Source organism: Lutjanus erythropterus, chromosome 12, assembly GCF_056507025.1.
Source record: "Lutjanus erythropterus isolate fLutEry1 chromosome 12, fLutEry1.hap2, whole genome shotgun sequence".
NCBI classification, from domain to species: Eukaryota; Metazoa; Chordata; class Actinopteri; order Lutjaniformes; family Lutjanidae; genus Lutjanus; species Lutjanus erythropterus.
In genome coordinates, this window is record NC_139328.1 from 16219294 (window position 1) to 16240093 (window position 20800).

Below are 20800 nucleotides of genomic sequence, written 5' to 3' on the forward strand. Positions count from 1 at the left end.
GAAAAAAAAAAATTGGAGGCGTTGTTATTTATAGGTTGTTATGCAATGGTTTTACTGGTCCAGCCCACCTAATAACAAATAGAGCTGTTTGTAGCCTATGACCTAAAATGAATTTGACACTCCTGGGTTAAACATTTTTTATTCTTCAACCTAAGGTATCAAACAAGGTATTGTTTTGGCATAATACCAAAAACCCCAGCCTTACTTATCACCCACAAAATGCTTCTATCTTCATGCTATTCAGTTTCTCAGTAGTTGTATAAAAGGTACAGTGAGGTGAATAGAGGCTTGATCCACTTATTGACTCATTGCTTTGCACCAAGTAGGCAAATGGAGATTTGTGTTGAAATTCACTGAACTGTTTGTGAATGTTTATACCTTGTTTTATTACCAAAGACTAGACTGTAATTTGTGAGGAAAATGAATGGACTTTCGGTGCCCACTCTCACCATTTTAGTTATTGCTGTGGATTTGACTTCGATTTAGTGTTGTGCCTTTTAATCAAATTGCTTTGCGGGGCCACGTGTCCATGCTTGAGCATGAAAAGGATTATTATTATTATTATTATTACAGAGAGCGGTGGTGAGAGTGGTGTTTTGCAGAATGACAGTTGGCCCTGTGTTTGCTTGGTTGTTTCTTCATATCCTTTAACTTCAAACTTCCCCTCTGCCTGTCTCCCCAGACGAAGACTCATCTCTCAGCGCTCTTCGCTTGAAACGCTAGAGGACATAGAGGAGAATGCTCCTCTACGCAGGTAGTAAACTGCACAGAAATATGTTCGCCTTGTCTGCTGCCGTATTTTGTGTGTCTTAGCTGAGTGTAATGTATCCGATTGACACAGTTTCTCCGTTTTTCTTGTTTTTTCCCCCCTTTTTTGGAGGTACTGATGTTTTGTGTTTGTTTTATGTTTTAGATGTCGAACCCTATCGGGTTCACCCCGACCAAAGAGCTTCAAGAAGATCCACTTCATAAAGAACATGAGGCAACACGATATACGCAATGGAAGGTATGAAGGCAAACAACGCCGTCCTTTAGTCAATACAAGCCCTCAGTGGATAATGGCAGGCTGCCCCAGTCAATGAACAGCAGTTTGGTTTGTTTCTCACATTACAAGCTACATCGTAGGCGAGCAGGCCTGGCCCATTCACTGCATGTCATCCTGACTTCTAAATGAAATGTCAATGATTGAGAATCCTGTCTTTTTACAAAGAGTTTAATGTGATTATTTTAATCCTTATTTGATCACTGCTAAAATTTAAAGAATTGCACCATGAAATCATCTGACTACTAAAAGCTAAATCACATAACATTTTGTCACAGTTTACACAAGCACGTCTTCAGCACACAAATCCCTAAATATAAAACAGATCTTTGGCACGGTGGCGTTAATATTGATGTTTTATTGGGTTTGCAGAACGTAACTGAAGGAAAGATGGTTGTTTAATCTCAGTCAGGAAACCTAGGACTTGTTTCTGAGTAATAGTGTCCTGGGGATTTTCTTTGTTATCGGGGTCACATTCTTTAGTTTTGAAATCTAATTCAGCTAGTTTTTTTTTTTCCAATGCAGAGTCTAGTTTTGATGATTTTTGAGAAAGTAAGTGTAGATATACAGACTCCAATTTCAAAAGAAGTTGGGATGTTGTCTAAAAACAGAATGCAATGATTTGCAAATGCTCTTTGACCTATATTAAATTGAATACAGCACAAAGACACAATTTTTTTTTGTAATTTACATACCACCGCACACTTTTCCTCTTTGCATCAGTCCATCTAAGATGAGCCCGGGCTCAGAGAAATCTGCAGCGCTTCTGGACGATGTTGAAATATGTTTTTCACTTTGCACCATAGAGTCTTTATTTGCATTTGTAGATGGAGATATGAACTGTGTTTACCAACAACAGTTTTCAGAAGTGTTCCAGAGTCAGTGTAGTAATATCCTTCATGCATTCATGTCAGTTTTTAGTGTAGGGTCATCTGAGGGGTCAAAGGTCACAGGCATTCAATGTTGGTTTTTGGACTTGCCCCCTTCATGCAGAGCTTTCTCTGGATTCTCTGAATCTTTTAATGATATTATGGATTGTAGATGGCGAAATCTCCAAATTCAGTGCAGTGTTGTGTTCAGAAATGTTATTCCTAAACTGTTGGACTATTTATCCATGCAGTTTTTCACTCAAAGTGGTGAACCTTGCCCCATCCATGCTTGTAAACAAATGAGCCTTCCAGGGACGCCACTGTAATACCCAGTCATTGTACTGTCACCTGTTATGTTATATATTTTTGAGCAATGCACCACTTTCCCAGCCTTTTGTTGCTCCTGTCCCAGCTTTTTTGAAACACGTTGCAGCCATGCTTATGAAAACAATAAAGTTTATCAGTTTGAACATTAAATATCTTGTCTTTGCACTGTATCCAACTGGATACAAATCAAAAAAGATTTGCAAATCATTGCATTCTGTTTTTATTTGTGTTTTATACAACCACCCAACTTTTTCGAGAATTGTCAGTGTTCAGTTCTGTTATACAACATTTGATATGAAAGAGCAGATCTTGTGTTACTTTGTCAATTGTTTAGACATCACGATGAGTCTCACAAAGTTGTGTTTCTTCATATCCAGACCCATGACTTAGGTTGTTTGTTTATACCCTGATGTCCATTTTGGCAGAGTAGTAAGATTCAACTCGTGTCTGTGAGCTGCAGCTATTAAAAGAAGTAATTTTCAGGTTGTTGTAGTGTGACTTCACTCAGAGATGCTCTGCTGTCTGGGTTGTTGACATGTGCTCACTGGAAAACATCTCTGATTGCAGACTGTAAGCATTGTTTACACACACAAGTACAAGGCAATCCAGGTTAAACTAGCATATGTAAACTTAAAGTTCATGAAAAACAAAAATGCATCATTGTTTTTCCCCCGAACCACTGACGACATGTTGTACAAATACTGCAAAACAACAACACACTCATACTGAAGTTTCAACTCATTCTCTTCATTCTCGTTTTTGACTGCACACTCTCTCCAACTTTGACCTGTGGATCTCTTCAGATAGATGTTGATTAGCTTGTTTACCATTTTTTGTTTTTATAGGATAGTCCTTATCAGTGGCAGAAGATCCTTCTATAGTGTTTTTTCTGTCCTGCCCTATCGAGATTGTAGCCAAACAGGGTATGTATCCTACAGCATGCCGAACCTTGTAACTTCCTCCAGCCTGTGCTCCGTCTTTTCCCCTTTGTTTTCTCATCCCTCTTTTTCTGTGGATGTACTCTCCTATGACTGGTGCATACATTGCTAAGGGTTGGTTTTGGTGGATGCATTTTTACCGTTAAGGTTTAATGATTAAATTAATAACCAGCGGGCTGAAATGGGCTAAATTCTGTATATATATCTAGACTATATTGTAGCTTAATTCTTGTTGCTTGTACTGCTTTTTCCATTTGGCTCCAACGGCTTCTGGGCACTCATCTTTTTGTTCAAGTCAACCCATTTTTATCTGTTGCAACTGTCGCTGGCTTTGCTTTTTAGAGTTTAAGATTCACCTTTTCCCATGGCTCCTGCTCTTCTTAGAAATGTAGCCCTTATTATTTTCAAGTGTTGTCTTTTGTCTAATTATCCACAATGCTGGAAGGCTGGAGTTTCTGTTGCGTTTACTGCACACAGCCATGACAGTTTGTAATTAAAAGGGATATTTTAGATTATTTGAAGTGGGGTTGTATGAGGTACTTATTGTATTGGCTACAGCACAGAGGCTGAAAACTCAATATCTGAGCAAGTGTTTACTGTATGTAAGATATTTTCATGGCTTTACTTTTCTGTCAAACAGCCTCTTCCAACACAAAACAGCTCAACCAAACTCAACTGGTGAATCAGTCATTATACTTTTTTTTTTAAATTGCTATAATTAGGGATATGCACGATTAGTTGATGATACAATTAAACATCACTAGTCAGCACCAGAAATACTAGTTCAACTATTTATTGATATTTTTATGTACATCAGTTAACTGTTGCCTCCAAGATGTTGCACAAACGTTTACCTGCAGACACTGTGATCCTTCTCAGATTGAAAATATAACACATTTTTCAGGTTGTTGTCATGTTTTGTAGGATAATTTAGTGTTCATAATGCACATGCCTCACATTTTAGTGGCATTTAAAATACAAATTGGTTATTGAAGAATGTTATTAATAGCTTCATATTGTTGTTGATTTTTAACATAATCAATTAATGAATTATTCTTAATTATAAGTGTTTAGTTGACTAGTAATTAAATTCGACAGTGAAATTAGTCCACAGGTGCAGACTGTCCACAGCAGTACCTTGCTCAGCTTCCATGCTGGTATTCTTCTCTGCTTCACAGACTATTGATATTTACCCCAGACACCCCTACTTCAAATAATCTGAACTATCCCTTTAATTCAAATGCAAGGCTACATGTAATGGGAATCCACCTGGCTTGCATGGAGATAGCTCTGGTACAGCCTTGGTTTTGATGCCCCCCAGTCACATGAAAGGTTGTGTTTTGGAGGAAGTGAAAGAGAAAGGGGGCAGATAAACACCAGAGAACACAATGCACTGAAAGAAAAGCTTCACACCGGGGCTTAGTGAGGAGCATAAAGGGCCCAATCCGTTTGTGGAATTTCCTAAGCCAGCCAATCAGCGTAAGGTCAAGGGTTAATAAACCCCCAGGACTATCCAATATGCACATTTGACTGCTCGTTGCTGCTAATTGACAGTTTGCAGTTAGACTTTGGCTGAGTCAGTCAAGTGTTGTAACTGCAAAACAATTTTTTATTGGACGACTGACTGGGCCCAAACGGCTGATTGCATGTATTTTTTCCCTCTTTTTCCCTCTTCTTTCCTTGAGCTACCTGTGTTTATGCTTATTATAACTACGGCCCCATGAACAATAAGGGACAAATCTAGCACAGCAGTCAGGTATGGTCCCAAAAAAATGTTTCTCCCACACTTACTGCAGTAAATAACTAAATTCAAAGGAATTGTTTGGCATTGATTTGGTTTCTTGACAAAAGTTAGATGAAAATATTGGTATCACTCATGTGCTCAGAAGATCGCTATCTTAGCTTAGCATAAAGACTGGAAGCAGGCAGCTTGTGAGTCCAAATGTAAAAAAAAAAAGCCTGTAGAGTTAAAAGTAGATGCTACGGTGAGGATATTTTACCACCGGTTAATAAAGTCATGACAAGATATGAGCGATGACGCTCAATATTTACATAGTTAGAGTGCTTACTTTGAACTTTAAATCTACATCTTTAGATCTAGTTGTAAAGTTAATACACACCAGTTTAATGTTGGCTCCTTCTCAAGGCTAGTTTGGTTTAGCCAAGTTAGCCTTATCCTAGCTAGCATTAGACAGTGACATGCTTCGATGGTGGAGGTGGTGGGCAAGTGACGTAATTAGCATATGCCCAAATATCCGTAACGGCAAACCAAGTACATGAGTTGCTGTTTCTAAGTGGGATAATGGCTTCTCTCAAAGCAGCGTGACAAGGAAGTTATTTCTCCTGGATAAAAAAAAAAAAAATGTTCCGCATACCCTCCATAAAACCACAAAATAAACAAAGACAAAACGTGTTAGTGAGCTTCAGAGTTGCTTGTAAGTGGATTTTATTTAAATCTTAGTTAAGACAGAGTCAGACTAGGCCTTGAGTCTTCAAGCTAAACTAGGCTTAGCTAAAATGCTGCTGGCTCCAGCTTCATATTTAGTGTACTTTCATCTGGATGTCGGAGAGAAAGCAGCTAGGCGTGTTTTCATAAATGTCAAACTGTTCCTTGTAAAGGAATGTCAGGTATTAGGGGGAAAAATGAAAGGGCTAAGTTTTTTTTTTTTAAGTTTTGCATTTTGAGAACCAAATTGACTTTACATGGTATTTCAACTCAGCTTCATTCTCAAAATGCAAAATAAAAAATAAATCATATATATATATTGTTTTAAGACAGGTACCAAATTTGGCTTTTTTTCTCCTATAGTGTGGCCCCAATACATAGTCAAAGGAAAGAAAACATTCAACTCTGCTGGCCAAAAATTGGAATCGAGATATTTGGACAACTGTTTGTGGGGCGTCACTGTCTTGTGACAGCTAGAGGGTCGTGGGTTCAAACTCCGCTAGGCTCGACTGTGGCTTTTCTATGCAGACTTCTCATGTTCTGCCTGTGTTGGCATGAGCTTCTTTATAAACTTTAGTTCTCTAACCCTGAAATACTTGCATGTTAGGTAATGCTCCTGGCACCGGAGTGGAGCTGAAGTTGGCTTCCAGGGTAGAAAGTTATATGGGTCAAATGCAGAGAGCAAATTTGCTCACAGGGATTAATAAAGTATAACTTTATGACTTTTGTGTAATGGGTGAAGCTTGGGTGAGACTATGGGGGGAATGTTATTACAAAGCTGGCCAGTCCAGCCCTGAACTGTTCATGTGAGCCATAAAGTATTTGGTAGTAAAGTATCCAGCAGGGATCAAGATTCTTCTAGTCAGTTTGATATTTATTCTTAGTTTGCCTGAGTCTAGATTTAGAAACATTTTTAGAAGCATTTTTCACAGATTATAACACTACTAACATACAGATGTTTGAAGCCAGTGATTCCTATTCATGCATGTTACTAAGCAGCGTCAGCTTTTCTTATGATTTTCTTTTCATTGCTCCTTATTCTCAGCAGACTGAAGCATAACAATTCATTTTCTGGATGGCTTCATAGAAAAGCTCTCTCCCTAGAAAGCTTTCCATGTCTTATGTTTCCCCCCCTCTTTTATTTAATCTCCACTGTTCTGTGAGACGTCTGCTGCCGCCTGGGGATCTCCATGTCTATGATGCATCTGTCAACGTTGTGTCCTGACGTGCCTGTCTGCCAGATAACACTGTTTTCATTATAACAGATTGGCCCCACATGTCATCAAAACACTTCAGAGTCATGTGAGGGTCCACCGTGTAATTTCTTCTATTTATCTGGTCACCATGTTAAACAGAGGGCAAGACAGAGAGAGGGTAGATCAGGGAGGAGAAAAACAAGACGGTGTTACGATTTGATGTCCGCTGCCACTCTGAAATTTCACCACAATGTAAACTTTGAGCTAAAACAAGGCTGAAGTTAATGTTACACAAACACAGGTGGATATTTGACTTGTCTCTGTGCTGTTGCTTTCGTATGAAAGCAAAAATTCATATAAAATCAAATCCAAGAGATATTTCACTGCAGCACTTAATTTCTGTTTTTAGTTTGTAATAGGGTTGCAACAGTAAGATTTTTTTTATAATTATCATTATCATAATTATTATTATTGCTGTTGTTAATAATATTACTATAATTTCTGTTATTATTATTAGAATTACAGTTACAGTGACCTTAAAGAAAAGAAAACTGTTTCTTTATTTGGTTGAAAAAAACACTCAAATGGGAGAATCAAATAATTGTTTGTTTTTTTTAATGGTAGAATTCAGTATTTTTTTTTAGGAAACTAATGTGACGTAATTCAATAATTTGTAATAATTTTTGTAATGTGTTTATAATAACTGTAAATAGCACAATTATGGGAGACTTTGGTATTTTTTATAATAAAACTAATATGATATAATTTTTTATAACACTAATACAGTTGAACTAATTCAATACAATTGACTTTTTAAAATAATACTGATACAGTAGAATTTTATATTTATTCTTTAATAGCATTAATATCACTATTACCACTAATGTGGTAATATTGTAGATTACAATAGATCAGTCAATTTTCATACTACGGTATACCGTGAAACCTGTATACTGCTGCAACCCTAGTTCAGAAACATGAAAGGCTGCCTTTGTTTTCTATTTTCCAGAAACTGTTAAATCACTCATCTTAAATTGCTGGAAAGAATGAGAGTGTTCAGCTGGTATCAGTTATTCAGTGTGGCAGAGTGTGAATAAAGTGGACTGTAGGCATGTAATCGTCTTTGTCAGTGCACACACCCATTAGCCTCTGCTGGCAGTGACCTAAAAAGCTGCTTCGTAGCAGCAATATTTATTTTAAGTAGTGTATTTTACTATGTAGTTTGCTGCTGTGCTTCTGTCCTCATACCCAAACATTAAAATTCCAATTAAATCCGACTTAATGGGCGCATGGTTTTTAATTTTGCATGTGTTCTCCCCAGTCTGCAGCAGCAGACATTAAATACAGAAATATTTGGCCGTTAGAAACTGTGTTCAGGCGAGAGCTCTCCTCTGTTTGCTCTACTGACACACTTAACTCTCCAGTCCAGTCTTCTGTTTTCTATTTCAGCATTTGACCTCCTGCAAATCTCCCACAGCAGTAAGGCATTTCAGGCATTGGTGAGGCAGCGGCCTCCCTCCCAGGGGTGCTCTTTATTTCTGATTACCCTGAGATGCACCCAAAGACACGCAGGCAATTACAGAAACAAGGCCAGCTGATGAGCGCAGATCAATGCGATGCATGGCCTATCTGTGAGGTAGAGATGTAGAGGTAAGCTAGAACAGGCCTCAGCAGAAAGGTCCAGGAAAGGGATGAAGCTGTAGGATGTTTGTCCAGTGAAAGCTCTAAAGGTCTTGTGCTCATTAGGGATATAAAGCTGGAAGGAGGGCGTCAGCGCCACCCGTCAGGAGGCGTCAGTGCCAAGGAGATGGTGATCGGGCTGGAGGGAGTGGAGCTGGGAGCTGATGGAAAGGTGAGAGGGAATATAATCATCTTATCATTATTGATACTGAGATGACATAAGACAATATACTTCCTGTTAAAGCTGTGGTTATTTTTATTAGCAAATCATTTGCCCATTATTTTTTAGATTAATTGATTAATTAATTACTTTTTTTTTACTAGACTTTGGTCTATAAATGCCAGAAAACAGTCAAAAATATCCATCTCTGTTTCTCTTGAGTCCAAGTTAGTTTAAATGTCTTTTTAAGACAATTATTTTCCATTGGTTTATTAAGACTTTTTTTTTTTATTGGTTAATCAATACTTTGGTCTGTAAATTAACAATAGTGAAAAACGTCTGTCCCAGTTTCACTTAATTCCAAGGTGACATCTTTATATGTTTATTTTGTCAGTCCAGATATTTATAGATATATTTATATATTTATAGATGTATTATATTAAAAGCAAGAAATCCCCATATTTGAATGGCTGAAAACAAAAGTTTCTGCCATTTTTGCTTGAAAAATTACAATTTTTTTTTTGTCATTTGATTGCTCCTAATTGTTGCAGCTCTACTCCACTGTGACTAAAATGTTTTTTAAATTAGCAGATTCACACAAAATGTAAGATGTAAATGTTAGTATAATTTTCTGTCTTTTGCGAGTAAATTTAGATATTATTGTGATTATTGTCTGCTGCAATATAATCAGTAATATGTGGATATCAGTCTTGATTTATTCACATCCAGTGTTGCAGAAGCCCTTTAATGAAGTTAACAAGGTTATTAATTACTTGACACATGAAAAAATAAAGTTACAACAAGGTCGCCACTGGGAGGAAAAAGGGGAAAAAAATGAAGCAATCATCTGCATTTTAGCTGCTCAATTAACATACATATTAATCTTTTTTTACCTTAAATTTTGCTTCAGTCACTCCAAGAATTATTTATTGCATACAACAAAAATGCCAAAATAGGCCAAGACAAAGTTTTTGAAGACAGTGCTCATTTTTAATGGTTTGAAAATGTTTTTCTTCCAGACTATCTTAAAGGGAAAGTTCAGATTATTTGAAGTCGGGTTGTGTGAGTTACTTATCCGTCGTCAGTGTGTGTGTGACAGTAGACGGAGGTCAGCATGCCTCCAGTTCAGAGAAGCAGCAGGAGTACTGGTGAAGGGAGCTGAACAATGAGCTGCTGTGGACAGGGTTGGCAACAAAATGTCACCACCTGAAAAAGACCCACCTGATCTTGCTGGCAGAAAGCCTTTTCTGACTGGAAACGGCTGCTATACAAGCCAAATATTGCACTCTCCAAAGCCGCCAGACTCCTTTTGCAAAATCAGTAACTTTACCTTGTAGAATACTGGAGTTGCTGGTCCACTGCTGCTGTTAGTTAGTCGGTGTTATTGGATTGAAGTCAAGCTAACATTTTAAAACACCAAAGTGACACAAACAAATTTACTGATCCAGGCAGAAATGCCCATGTTCAGTGAGGTAAAATTACTGTTTTTACCAGTGGAGTCTGGTGGCTTTGGAGAAAGCTGCTGTTTTCTGTCAGAAAAGGCTGTCTGACAGCAAGATACAGTGGTGAAAATATTTTAAATGTAGAGTTCGCTACTGAAAGACATTTTTTTAAGTGGCTAAAATACGTCTTCATCTGACACTGTCCACAGCAGTATGTTGCTTATCTTCCTCCACCAGTCCTCCTGCTGCTTCTTCAAACTGGGGCCCAGCTGAGCACCATCCACTGTAGATAATACACTGACTGGAAAAGTACCTCAAACAACCCCACTTCAAAAAATCTGAACTATCCTTTTAATTAAAGGAAGACATGGAATTTTTTCAGTTTCAACATGTTTTTACCCTTAATATATTCTAAATAATGCTCATCAACTATTTTCCACAATATCCTGTCATTGATGAGTGTTAAATTTGTGTGTACTAAAGGCATTTGCTCAATCAAAGCCAATGCTTGACTTTTGAAGGAAAATCAGCTAGCTCACTAGCTTGTTAGCTGCTAGCTGATACAGAGACTAGAATAGCACTAAGCTAGATAATCAGCTGAAATATTTTCCTTGCCTTTACACTGGAGTTTTGATAAATTAAGAAAAACAAAAATGGGCAAGCACAAATAAACAGTTATTATTATTTTGAGCCTATTTGCCTTACATATGCTATGCGGTTTAGATAAATTAAGAAAATAAATTTGATTTAGACTATTTTTATATGTACCGTTCAGCAAAGTAATTCCCATATATCAGCAGTTTTTAAGCTTTTTTTTTTTTTTCAGTCAGCATTTTGACAGTTGCTAAAGCTAGCTTGGCAGACAAACTATTTATAGCAGTGTTTTGACATGCCATAGCAGGTATAATCTCAGGTGTAATTAAGCATGTTACATAACTCCTGTTACTGTACATGCTGGCTCACTGGTATGATATACTGGGCCACTTCTGAGCCATTGTTAATGTTACTGGTGCCTCCTGTGCTTTTCTTGTTTTTGCAAAATCCAGTTGTGACAAAGATCTATTAATCTAAAAGGTGTAATGTAAGAATCCTTTTTGGCTTTTATGAAACAGACAGACATTATAACTACACCTGTGTCCGCAGACTGTGTCTTACACCCAGTTCCTGTATCCCACTAACGTGCTGGGAGGCCGAAGAAACACCATCGACTCCACTTCGTCCTTCTCACAGTCTCGTAACGCCAGCCATAGAAGCCTCAGTTTGGGCCGAGCCAACAGCAACCAGAGCAGCTTAGACACAGGTCGGTCCAATGCAAACAAGTAGTTAACTTATTCATGATGAATGTTTTGTATTCCTCACTCTGTCGTTGTTGTTTTTTTTTTTTTTTTATTATACAGTGTCTTTATCGGAAACATATAATATAATTCTAGTATTGAATCTGCAAACTGTTTCAAAATCTAAAACTAACAATTCCTACTTTAACATTGATTTTAAAAAGTTTTATTAATTATATATATATATATATATATATATATATATATATATATATATATATATATATATATATATTAGTTATAAGTATCGTTGTTTTAATTATTTTTTTTTTTATGAAAATGTTGGCCCTTTAAGCTGTATCCCAGATTTCTGTCAACTGACAGAATTTTACAAATTTTATTATAGTAGCACATTTTTACACCTATGTAATCAGTAGATATTGTTTTAGATTTTAAAGGCTTTCAACACGTTTTGTAATTGTTTAATGATAAATTTTCACACACACACACAAATAGAACTGATGTGATAGTAGTGATAAAGTTTAAGATTTTTTTTGTTTGTCCCAATTCACAAGAATGGGTGAGATATTGGCTTTTTATTTAGCAACAAATCATGAAGTCGGCTTATTTGGATATCCATTAAGCCCATACCAGACTTTTAACATATTAAAACATTACAAATTGGTATTAATGAATTATTGACACTTCAAATGAGAGATTAGATTTTCATTTTAACTAAAATGTTTTCTCTTAAATTGGTACCTTGTATATTAAAAATGGCTGAGGGGGACGGGATGTTTCCCCAGTGTAAATGTTATCTTCTGTCTGTTGTTGTGTTTGTGTTCGTGGCAGGGAACGACTTGGGGGACTTTCGCGAGTACGACCCCAATCTGCTGGATGACCCGCAGTGGCCCTGTGGAAAACACAAGCGAGTCCTCATCTTCCCCTCCTACATGGTGAGAAAATACTCTTAACTGCATCTAACACATCGCCGCCACCACAGACAACAACAATAACAACAGTCTGCAGCCTCGTCCTCTGGAGAGCTGAATGGAAAATGTTGTTTTCACTCAGGACATTAAACAGATCCAACTCATGCTTTGACGTATGTTTTCCTCCGATATCTCCTTTTTTTTCAATAGTTATTTTTGTCATTGTGGACCTTCTGTGCTCAGTTTTTCCCACCACAACTGAGAACAATAACAAACCGGAAAGATTTGTCTCCCTCTGCAGTTTTTCTTTCTAAAAAAGATCCTCCTGAATTTTATCAGCTGTTTTTGAAAACGAGCCATGAGGATGTTTCAGGCGCTTTTAATCAGCAAGGTCAGCGAGTGGCCGAGGCTCTCTCCCACCTTCTGGGACCTGAATGAACACACATACTTTATCCCAGCGTGGTGGGCAGCAGCTTCACCACAGCAACAGTCGTTCAGTGTTTGTGTCTCGGCCCTAATCACTCTCACACTTTTCCGGAAAAAGAACGGATGTTTTATCGCAGTCGGAAAAAGAAAAACAAACCTGACTAGACTCCCACCTCATTCTTTCCTGGGCTCTGTTTTTGTTACGGAGACGGGCAGAATACACAACAAGGACTCACATAGTTGAAATGTTCAGTCAAGGCCAGGCTATGTGTTTTTTTTTTGTCTTCCTCCAATTACAAAACCCAGCACAATGGCCATTGTGTTTACTACAGGAATGAAACCAGTAAATTCTCAGCATTTCACTGGTTGAACACACGCCGCTCAGAAGACATGACTCTCAACTGAACTTTCAAGTTCAAGCTGGGGATAATAATAGCTTTTTTTATGCTCTGCATGCAACCGATAAAACTTGTACGACCTAGAATATGAAAATGAAGCAAAGAAAAACCCCACTTTTCAAATGTGGTTAAAAATATGCATGTTTTGTTGTGTTCATTTCTTGGGGCTACGACCATCGATAAGCATTCGTTCTCCTTCATGGTTCACGATCAGTAGCACAGTGTTCAGAGTGGATGCCATTATTCACACTCCATGCGTAGCCTGCAAGACCATACATGCATATTGAGAGTCGTCCTTTTTTTAGCAGCAATGCACAGTGTGTCTTTACTGAGCCAAGGAATAAAACACTGTATTCACCATAGTAAAGCAGAAACTAATGATTTTTTGTATTGATTCATCAGATTATTTTCTCACTTAATTGTTTCTTCCATGAAATGTCAAAAAGTGAAAGTGAAAAAAATTGAATTTTCTAGCACCTAAAGTGGAGTCTCTAACCTTTATGTACAAACTGACTGAAACTCAACTGTCTCTTGATTGATTACCAAACTCATCACTCAGCAACAATGCTGCAGCAAAGTCTGACTGGGAAAGAAACACAAATGTTAACAATTATTTTAATTACCAGTTAATCAATTTGGCATTCGGTCCATCAAATGTCAGTGATGAATATTTTTCACCATTTTCTCTTTTCCAAAGCCTGATGTGACGTCCTCAGATATCTTGTTTTGTCCACAACCCAGAGAGATTCAGTTTACTGTCCAAGACGAGTAAAGAAACCAGAAAATATTCACATGAGAAGCCCAAACAAGGACTGTTGTTTTTGGACATTATTAAAAAAAATTACTCTAAATGCTTAATCGACTATCAAAACGGTGATTAATTTAATAGTTGATTAATAATTGATTAATGCTTGCAGCTCTAGATGCTATGTTAGTCTTTGTGGTGTACTTTGTGTGTAATCTGGGCAAAAGAAAAAATTAGCATGTTTTGAAAATGTAAGGAGTAGAAATTGCAGACATTTATGTTAAAATGTAGGGAGTAAAAGTAAAAAGATGTCAGAAAAATAAATACTCAAGTAAAGTACAGATGCCTGAAAACTCTACTTAAGTACAGTAACAAAGTATTTGTACTTCTTTACTTCCCACCTCTGTGTGATGGTCTGTTTATGTGTGAGAGTAAAAAGAGAGAAAAGAAATAAAGCGGGATAAAAGGAGCAGGGAGAATGAATGAATACAACACGTCAAATAAAATCGTTTAGATGATCTGGCTCAAGTGTTGGAGGTTAAACTGAAGGTGAGCTCAGACAAAAGGCTGGTAGTAATCCTGCATGCACGGCTATGGAAAGTAGTGCAGGTCAAAGTTAAGCCAAGAAGTTTGTTTGTTTGAAACTCATGTAGTCATCTGACTGCTCGTCTGGCTTCTTGTTGTGTACATAACAGTTCTGTCCGCGCTTAACCTTTATTTATTCAGCTTTGTTGTCCTGCTCCTTAGCCGCTATGTCTGTTTTATTCCCATGTAAGCACAGGGAAAAACAATCAAACTCCTGTATGTGTACGTAAACTTCTGATTCTGATTTTTAGAAGTGTTCCCAGATCGTAGGAATTATCTTTGCAAATGTTGTTATCAGTAAGAGAAAAGATGGCCAAGTCTACAAAAACAACATCCATGTCGTGATAAATCTGAATTATCCTGCATGTTTAGCAACAAAGTGCTAGAAATGAGAGTTGCATTCAGTTCTTCAGGGATCTTATTCAGAGCCTAAACTCTCAGCCCCTCATTATTCTGCTGTCTTACCGCGTTTCACCCTCCTGATACTCTGCATGTCATAACAAGCAGATGCCTGATGAAGGCATTGAGATCATGGGCCAGTTGCACAAAACACCTGAGGTTAAGAGTTAAGGTTTCGTAAAATCAGTTGCACAAAGCATCCTTAAGTCTTCTCTTTAGGGTTTCCTGAAGATGTTCACTGAACTGTGAAAAGGTTTCTTCTTATCTTGGTCTTACACTGTTGCACAAAAGATCTTAGCAAACAATGTAAGGAAAATCAAATCAAATCAATGCACTTATGGGAAAATTAGTGTTTTATTGCACATGAGCCTTCTTCATGTTCATTAGATGGGCTATACTGTTACCTGAACTTTAATGTGTAATACAATCAACAATATAAATACACAGTACACAGTGGCCGTGGCTGCAGCGTCACCTCAGTTTGCCCTCATTCCCCTCAAAAACATTATCTGCCATGTGGACACAGTGGCCTTGATGCCCCGCCTGAACTGCCTCAGACGATTTCCTCATTATCTCCTGCACCACTTTCCTGTCAACACAGTTTTTAGACACTGGTGTCTTTTTTTTTTTTTTTTTTTTTTTTTGAGATTCTGATAGGGCAACATAAAGTGAAACTCACAAACCGCTGGAACGCCACCGGGCCGTTTAACTGTGATAAGTCACAGCAGAGACAGAACATGAAAAAGAGAGCTGTGAATATGAACATAACCCAGTGATACTGTGTGGTTTTTACACTGCAGACTGAAAATCATCCTTAAGTGAAATTCTTCAGTTCAGTCAACTTGTTTTATCTGATGGCCTTTGGCCTCGAAAACAATGACAACAGCAAAGGCAGAGTGGCCCTGCCCCTAAAATGATGTAATTCAAAGCCTGCTGTCAGCCGTATTGGCAGTTAGTCTAATCTCATGTTTGACCAGAACAGACTAATTTTTTTTTTGGACATCTTGAATGGAGGCAATAATGGGTATCAATGCAAGCAATAGTCTCCATGGAAACTGTTTATTTTTAATGCTGGTAAATCTCTGTCATGCCTTAACAGTTTTTCTTTATCTAGAGAAACATTTTTAGGGTTTCTGTGCACCGCCCTTAAGCAAATCCCTCAGCCGAGGAGAAACTAAGCATTAAGTGTCAAACCTAAGGAGAAAACTAAAGGTGCTTTGTGTGTCTTATCTTAAACAAACCCTGTGAAAATACTAAAACGTCTCTCAATGTCTGTGGCACAAGGTCCTAAATGCTCGGTAATTTGCCAAAACAGTTGGGCACTGTAGTTTTTAAGCAAATGCCACTCAAACAGGAATAAATAAGGAATTTGTTGGGGAGTATTTGATACACGTTTGGTGTGCTGGTGAGCAATTACAGCAGCAGGATGTTGTTTGTGGGATTGACTGAAAATAAACCTCAGTGCCCGTGTTTATCGTAAGGTCACCCAGTGCGACAGTGTGGCTCACTGACATTTTTAATAGTGTTTGGACAACAATGACTCTCCACGGCACAGAGGAATAAGTGTGTCAGTAGGATCGATCCATCGTTGGTTCGGGTCTTTTCTTGGGACTTGTTGACCATAATAAAATGTAAACTATCACCGGGTTGATCCTTTAAGTGACACCGGTAACACCAGCTCTCTCTTAAACCTTATTGTGAGGCGGTGGAATCCAACACTGGTGTGTGAGGATCCAGTCACCTTCCTCAGTGCTCAAAGTGTGGTAATTTTGACACCACCTCTGGTTTTTCTTTTCAGACCACGGTCATTGAATACGTCAAACCCTCTGACCTCAAGAAGGACATGAACGAAACCTTCAAGGAGAAATTCCCCCACATACGACTCACGCTCAGCAAGATTAGGAGGTAAATCGCACCCAGATGTACAAAATGTGTCATATTACAGAAGTTTCCTCAACAATATAGAGGATGTAACTTTAACAGCTCCGGTTTTATTGATTTTTTTTTTTTTGGTCTTTATTTCCCCCTTTCTCTGTTTTCCTTCCTCTTTCTCTGCTTCTTCTCCTTCCTGCAGCTTGAAAAGGGAGATAAGAAAGTTGGCCCAGGATGAGTGTGGTTACGAGGAGCCGACGGTGGCCATGGCTTTCGTCTACTTTGAAAAACTCGTTCTTCAAGGCAAACTAAACAAGCAGAATCGCAAACTCTGCGCCGGGGCTTGTGTCCTTCTGGCGGCTAAGATCGGTGGTGACCTCAAGAAACACGAGGTCAAGCTCCTGATCGACGTAAGTTTCCTCACTCACACCGAGGTCATTGTTATAGTTAACTAAAACTAAACTGAAAACCAAAACTGGGTGTGAAAATAAAATAAATGAAAATAAAAAGATATAAGAAATGTCTTTAGTTAATGCCTTTGTCAATTTGTCCAATCATGAAGAGGTGTTGATGCAGATGTTTATTGAGACTGGGATGTTTGACTGCGAACCTTCACAAAGTCTTGTGTTTGTATTGTAACACGTATTCTGAACTTCTTAAATTTTACCCCTGACAAATGACAAAAGTATTTTCTAATAAAAAGAAACTAAAACTACTACTGAAACTTTTAAAAAACAAACTAAAACTAAACATTTTTAAACAATAAAAACTTAACTGAAACAAGCAAACCCCCCCTGGAAACTAACTGAAACTAAACTGAATTTAAAACAGAAATGAAAAGTAAAACTAGTGATTAGCAGATTAGTGTGGCAATAACCTTTCAACATCATGAAAGCTGATCTTAAACAGGACCTGATGTTGCCGGTCAAGTAGTTTCAAAGTTTTTCTCCACAGACTTACAGCATCTTGAAATTATATTACCACCATCATTGCTGAAAAAAATCATACCTTTTTAAAGGCAAATCAAGGGAATTTTCATTTCAATTTCGTAAATTTGAGGTCTTTTTCAGGGTGTGTAAAAACACATTAGTCAAAACTGATGCACCAGTTATTGAGATATCTTAATTTTTAGTTTCTAAAAGAGGTCAAGCTTCAACAGTTGATGTTTGTTTGTTTGTCATTTCTACGTACAGGGTGTACAGGAGCGAAATGTAATTTCCTGGAGACTGGGGTGCTAACACAAGAATGTACAAAAATACAACATAGACACAGAGATAATCAAATGGCAAAAAGTACAAATACAAATGAGAAACAGAACTGCGAAGGTGTTTGACTGCTGGTATTTAAAGTGCAGTGTGCAGACCAGTGTAGCAGAGTAAGTGAAATAAAATAAAATAAAAATGCAGATTCCTAAAATTCCCATAACACGGCTCAATAGTGACTTTACTTACACCCTTCCTGTCAAGTAAATGTCAAATTTTAAACATCCTGACAATTACTTTGACTTTTGAGAGCTCTCTCAAGAGCCACGGAAGACATCATGTGTCTTTTATAATAAGCTGAGTAGTACTTCTTACAAAGAGTAAACTGATTTTTTTTTTTTTTTTTTTGCGACAAATTAACTAATGGCAACATTTCTGCAGAACTAGCACAGATAGCAAATTTCGTTTTGCATTATATCACCTCTGCTACCATTTATCCGTTGGCTTGAGAGTATGGTGATTGCATCAACAGTTGGTTTGTCAACCGTCCAAACGGGCGTCTCCTCTCGTCCAAATCTGCAGTGAGGCAGAGCAGAGCAGAGCAGAGCCAGCCCTCATGAAATGCTGCTTTAAAAAAATTGCACCTATCTGCTGTGTAATCTTCACTCTCATTTTCTGTCTGGCAGAAACTGGAAGAGAGGTTCCGAGTGAACCGCAGAGAGCTGATAGCCTTCGAGTTCCCCGTCCTGGTGGCGTTAGAGTTCAACCTGCACCTGCCGGAGCACGAGATCATGCCGCACTACAGACGTCTGCTGCAGGCGTCCTAGCATTAGTGACCCATCAGGAGGATGACCGCCGCCAGGCTCGCCTCCTGATCCTCCTCCGCCTCCCCACGGTATCCATCCTCACACCTCCCTCCTCCTCCTCCTCCTCGTCCCGATCTAAGGTACCGCTGGCTGTCACGACGACAACACCCTCCTTCCTCTCAGAGACATGAAATCAGCCAAAGGGACACACGTTTGTACAACTTTCCTCCATCGTTTGACTTTAATCATCACTACAGACTTCTGACAGAAAGGGTTCAACCGTCTGCAAACAAGTTGTTTTTCTAGTTTGCATGTTTCCACCCGTCTTCATCTCCACTTTGTATATTTTTGACCTCTCTTGTTGATTAAGAGAGCTTTGAATCTGATGGTGAACTTGTTTTTTTGTTTTTTTTCTCAGTGAAAGCAACCAATGATTGTAACATGTTTATCATCTCTTTTCATTAATCTCCTCCTTGTAAACTTTGGTATGATTGGTTGCCTCCTGACCCGCATAAAAAATTTAAACAAAAGCCTTTTAAGTGGCTGGTTTTGGCTGGATTCCTCAGAGTGACTCATCTTTTTGCAAGTCATCGTCTTAAAAGTGCACTTTTTGAATACTGCGAGACATGAGGGGGGGAAGAAAAGGGGACATTTTTTTCAGACTTTTAACGAGCTTGGGAACTAACCCTGCAAAATAAGCTGTGTTCATAAAGCACCACACACACACACACACACACACACACACACACACACACACACACACACACACACACACACACAAGTCATTTGAATGGACCTTTTGAATTGTTTTTGCTTTATTTTCTAGACACCACAAACTATCCGCATGAAAAGTATTGATTGTTTGTACACAGGTACTTGCAGACAAGATGGGACTTCCTATTTTCACTGAAGTATTCCATTCATTTTCTACCAGTCAGACGCTCGCTACAGACTTTATGGAGACCAGACCCTCTTTTATCAGTGTCGAATTTCCCGTGCTCTATGTTAGAGTGTATTGCTAGCACATTTACGGTGCTATATTGGGGTCAGGAAGGCAGTTTTGAAGTTCATGAGTGCAAAAATGCCATAAAACCGTGATCAGGATCAGCAGCGGAGAGGCAGCAGGGGTGTCTGTCACTTTGAGGACATGAAATAAGACCCTCTGCCAGTAAAGTGTCCTTGAGTAAGACACTGAGGCCCTGTTCATGCCTGGTATTAACATGCGTCCTTGGTGATCGGATCACAAGTGGACAGATGAGAAAATGGTGAAAAATGTTGATCAGTGTTTCCCAAAGACAAAGGTGACGTCTTCAAATGTCTTGTTTTGTCCACAACCCAAATATATTCAGTTTACTGTCACCGAGAGCTGGAATCAGAGAATTTAGAAAGTTTTTTTCATTAAAATATCACCCAAATTAATTTAATAATCAATTATTCGATTACTTGTTGCAGCTCTATAAGGTGATGTGTTTAAATGTTTTGTTAAAAATCTAAAGATATTCATTTCACTATTATAATAAACAAAGAAAATCCAGAAATCTTCACATTTGAGAGGCTGAAAGCAGCATTCTCTGAAAAATTTTGCATGAAAAGTATTCTGATAATCGATTATCATAATAGTTAAATAGTTTAACTCCTCCTCACGCAGCAACTCTCAATATAGCATGATATTTCACTGATGACTTCTTCACAAACATCCACTGCAGATAAGAGGCCAAACACAAGATTTGCATTTCAATGAAACAAATGGTGGACTTGCAGGACGTCACTTAAGTAGGCGGGCTATCAGTGTGGTCCGGGACACATTTGCGTTCACACTGAAAGAAAGTGGTCACATGTGGCTCCTCTGGATCTGGTCTGAGCGATCAGATCTCAAATGCATCCTGGATGCATTCAGACCTGAACTCAGAGCTGTCCACTTGTGATCGGATGACTAAGGACTCGTGTTAATACCATTTCTGAAGAGGACCTGTCAGTCCCTCCAGGCTTCAGGGACACTTCTGCTCAGCTGACCTGACCTCTGACCTCTCTGAGGAGGACAGACGAGATCCCAACAGGGAT

General features: G+C 38.3%; 1 protein-coding gene across 2 annotated transcripts in view; it reads left to right on the top strand.

Annotated features, from left to right (window-relative positions):
• The window catches only part of cables1 (Cdk5 and Abl enzyme substrate 1), a 32632-nt gene extending 12381 nt beyond the window's left edge, over positions 1-20251 (top strand). Inside the window, exons 2-10 of one of the 2 annotated variants that reach the window (XM_084731882.1) lie at positions 683-754; positions 914-1006; positions 3084-3161; positions 8565-8670; positions 11244-11400; positions 12227-12330; positions 16658-16764; positions 16934-17141; positions 18620-20251. In XM_084731882.1, coding sequence (XP_084588008.1) covers positions 683-754; positions 914-1006; positions 3084-3161; positions 8565-8670; positions 11244-11400; positions 12227-12330; positions 16658-16764; positions 16934-17141; positions 18620-18760 — 1066 coding nt within the window. In that variant the 3' untranslated portion in view covers positions 18761-20251. The remainder of the gene's footprint in view (positions 1-682; positions 755-913; positions 1007-3083; positions 3162-8564; positions 8671-11243; positions 11401-12226; positions 12331-16657; positions 16765-16933; positions 17142-18619) is intronic. The other variant, XM_084731883.1, reaches the window with a different exon arrangement.
• Positions 20252-20800: the final 549 nt, after the last annotated feature.